This window comes from Sinocyclocheilus rhinocerous, unplaced genomic scaffold, assembly GCF_001515625.1.
Source record: "Sinocyclocheilus rhinocerous isolate Xijiao unplaced genomic scaffold, SAMN03320098_v1.1 scaffold561, whole genome shotgun sequence".
NCBI classification, from domain to species: Eukaryota; Metazoa; Chordata; class Actinopteri; order Cypriniformes; family Cyprinidae; genus Sinocyclocheilus; species Sinocyclocheilus rhinocerous.
Window position 1 is genome coordinate 477,042 of NW_015641041.1, and position 3,705 is coordinate 480,746.

The 3,705-nt window shown below is 41.1% G+C and overlaps 1 protein-coding gene across 1 annotated transcript in view; it reads right to left on the reverse strand.

The window, feature by feature from the left end:
- Positions 1-3,705, reverse strand: part of LOC107754332 (MORC family CW-type zinc finger protein 2A-like) — a 19,456-nt gene that overhangs the window by 3,906 nt on the left and 11,845 nt on the right. Inside the window, exons 17-21 of the mRNA XM_016570741.1 lie at positions 2,885-2,990; positions 2,653-2,785; positions 2,485-2,571; positions 1,621-1,914; positions 804-1,094 (exon numbers count right to left, since the gene is read on the reverse strand). Of these exons, the coding sequence (XP_016426227.1) occupies positions 804-1,094; positions 1,621-1,914; positions 2,485-2,571; positions 2,653-2,785; positions 2,885-2,990 (911 nt within the window). The remainder of the gene's footprint in view (positions 1-803; positions 1,095-1,620; positions 1,915-2,484; positions 2,572-2,652; positions 2,786-2,884; positions 2,991-3,705) is intronic.

Genomic DNA, 3,705 nt, shown 5'->3' on the forward strand with positions numbered 1-3,705 from the left:
TGAGGGCGTTTTCATACGCGTTTGGCCAATCAATGTCTACTTACGTCACGGGTAGTACCAGTTGTGCTGGTTAGACCCTGCTCCGGAGTAGGAGCTAATTTGGTTCTCGAAAAAGGCAGTCCGGTACTAAAATCGCACCCAGTTCCGGCGGTGCGAAAACGCCAAAACGTGGGTAGTTCCACAATTAGTTCTGGTACTATGAAAAGGTTCCTGCGGTGCGAAAGGCCCTATTAAGGCGTTTTCACTTTAAACCGTTCTGGCCCAACCACTTCCTTCAGTGAAAAAGTCCTTCCCCTGTTGTCCTCTCACATTAAATGCACAAACATATTTGATAAGAACCATTTTAGACTGTTTTTGCTTCTAAACAGTGCTTGATCTGTGCAAATGTTTCTCCTGATTTAGACAAAGTGACACTTTCACTGGAGAAAGGAAAATGATGGATTATGGACCTAAGCCGGAAGCAACGGTTTGAAGAACATCAATCAAACATCTTAATGATGGATTTGTTTCTTACAAACACACAGCTTTTCTCTTCTCAAGACATTAACTGATGGACTGGAGTGCTGTGGATTACTTGTGGATTATTGTGATGTTTTTATCAGCTGTTTGGACTCTCATTCTGACGGCACCCATTCACTGCAGAGCATCCATTGCTGAGCAAGTGATGTAATGCTACATTTTTAAACATCTATTCTGATGAAGAAACAAACTCATACAATACAATTTCAGGTCATTTTTGGCTGAACTTCCTTTAAGTGTGTATTAATCGCAGTTTCACTCTGGTAACGAGGTGTGAATGTTACCTCGGCGTTGGTCTGTTTGACAGCTGCTGCTGCAGCTGGTGTTTTTTTTTCCACTGCAGCTTTCCCTCGAGCCTGAACAGATGCCGCCATCTTTGATTTTTTGGGTTGAGGTTCATCCTCGTCTGATGCACTGTCTTCTTCCTCCTCCTCCTCCTCCTCCTCTTCTTCTTCCTCTTCCTCCTCTTCACTTTCTACTTCCTCTGCATCCTCCTCTTCCTGGACTCTATCTTTCTTTAGGTTTCCTTTCTTGTTGGTTGGAGTTTGTTTGCTAGAAGTCTTGGCGGATGGCGGCTAACAGAAAAACCACATATCAGTTTGTTGTGATATTTTGTGTGCACAAACACGATCAGCGTGAAAGCACCATATGTGACCCTGGACCACAAAACTAGTCATAAGTGACAATTTTTGACAATGTACATCTGAAAGCTGAATAAATAAGCTTTCCATTGATGTATGGTTTGTTAGGAGAGGACAATATTTGGCCGAGATACAACTATTTGAAAATCTGGAATCTGAGGGTGCAAAAAAATCTAAATATTGAGAAAATCATCTTTAAAGTTGTCCAAATGAAGTTCTTAGCAATGCATATTACTAATCAAAAATTAAGTTTTGATATATTTACGGTAGGAAATTTACAAAATATCTTCATGGAACATGATCTTTACTTAATATCCTAATGGTTTTTGGCATAAAAGAAAAATCGATAATTTTGACCCATACAATGTATTTTTGGCTATTGCTACAAATATACCCCAGCGACTTAAGACTGCTTTTGTGCTCCAGGGTCACAAATATTTGAGTATATAAGACTACTTACTGGAGTAGCGCGGCTCTGCGTGGCGCTTCTGCGAGCTGGTGTCTTTGTGGGCGGCGGTGGGGGCGGGGCTACAGGTTTGGCAGCAGGTTTTGTTGCCTTCGTTGCAGGAGCTGGTGATGATTTCGCTTTGGACGGAGGGGGAGGAGCTGGTGGGGTCCGGGTTGGTCGTGAAGGAGGCGTTGCTTTAGGGGGAGGAGTTTTTGCTATCTGTGGCTGACTGACAGCTTTTCTGACCACTGCGGGGAGAGGTGGGGATCGTGGGCGGGGCGCTGCTCGCTGAGATGAGCGGGTCGGCTATTAGGGAGGATAATTAGGTTAAAAATATTTATGTTCATTTATTTTATTATACAAAATATGTTTAATAAAAACAAAAACATGTCTAGGTCACATTTACCTTCTTCAAAAAAAAAAGAAAAAAAGAAAAGAAAATAACCAAAATCTGAGAAAATATAGTTTGCATTAAGAAAAATAAGCCTGCTTTTAGGACCATTATCTTCATTAAAGTTAAGCATATTGTCCCCTCTAATTATCATACTGTAATGTGAACACAATATATATTATATAAATTAAGTATTTATACGTCATGGTTTAAAAAGAAATCAGTATTATGAAAAGTTTAAAAGTCCAGATGCATTATGGCATTGAGAATTTGGCCAGAAAATGTGCTTAATTTGTTTAAAAATTAAACAAAGTCTTATAAGTTTGGAACGACATGAGGGTGAATAAATTACAGAATTTTCATTCAACTATCCCTTTAATTGCGATACAAATAATTCAGATTTTTCCTCTTGATTTTGGGGTGAAATATAACCTAGTTATTTTTTGTGAGATTTATCCACATGCATCCAGATGCAGACACTGTACCGGAGGCGTGCGCTCTTCTGCAGGTTTTGTACTGACATCGAGAGGGAGCCGTTTTATATCTGCTGCTGATTTTATTGTTGTGCTTTTCTGAATGAGGAAAAACGAAACATTAATTTACACAAAATGAACACAGAAAGGCTCAGAAGAGAGCTGAGATGATGGACAGACCTGCATGGTCTCCAGTTTTTCTTGCTGCTGACGGATTTTCTCAGACAGATCTTTCTGTTTGTCGTCTGATGACTTGATGTCCTTTTTCAAAACGCCAATGGGCAAATTCTGCTTCTGCTCAGCCGCATCACACCTACCAGAACAGATCAATAACAAACAAAGGAATAAGTAAAAAAAAAAAAAAAAAAAATTCTTGAACTGCTAGATTGCTTCTGGCATCTAATTTCCCAACCTGTCCTGGGTTCCGTCTGGGTTCATGAGACACACCCAGCTGTCTGGGTACCGTTTGTCCACGGCATCCATCTGAAATGGCAGCGTCCGCCACTTCAAACACTTATCTACAGGAAGGAAGATTGAAAACATTAAGAAATTATATTTGTACATCTTGTGAAGAAAATGTGAGTGGTGTTTGCCTGCTGCCACGATGTCAGTGTGGCTTGTGTGTTCTTAGGGCGTTGCTATGCGGTTACTAGGGTGTTCTGGTTGTTTCTTAGGGAATTTTTATGCGGTTGCTAGGGTGTTCTGGTTGTTTCTAAGGGCGTTGCTATGCGGTTACTAGGGTGTTCTGGTTGTTTCTTAGGGAATTTCTATGCGGTTACTAGGGTGTTCTGGTTGTTTCTTATGGCGTTGCTATGCGGTTACTAGGGTGTTCTGGTTGTTTCTTAGGGCGTTGCTATGCGGTTGCTAGGGTGTTCTGGTTGTTTCTTAGGGACTTTCTAAGTGGTTGCAAGAGTGTTCTGGTTGTTTCTTAGGGTGTTGCTATGCGGTTACTGCGGTGTTCTGGTTGTTTCTTAGGGAATTTCTAAATGGTTGCTAGGGTGTTCTGGTTGTTTCTTAGGGAATTTCTATGCGGTTACTAGGGTGTTCTGGTTGTTTCTTAGGGAATTTCTAAGTGGTTGCTAGGGTGTTCTGGTTGTTTCTTAGGGCATGCTATGCGGTTACTAGGGTGTTCTGGTTGATTCTTAGGGAATTTCTAAGTGGTTGTTAGGGTTCTGGTCGTTTCTTAGGGACTTTCTAAGTGGTTGCTAGGGTGTTCTGGTTGTTTCTTAGGGA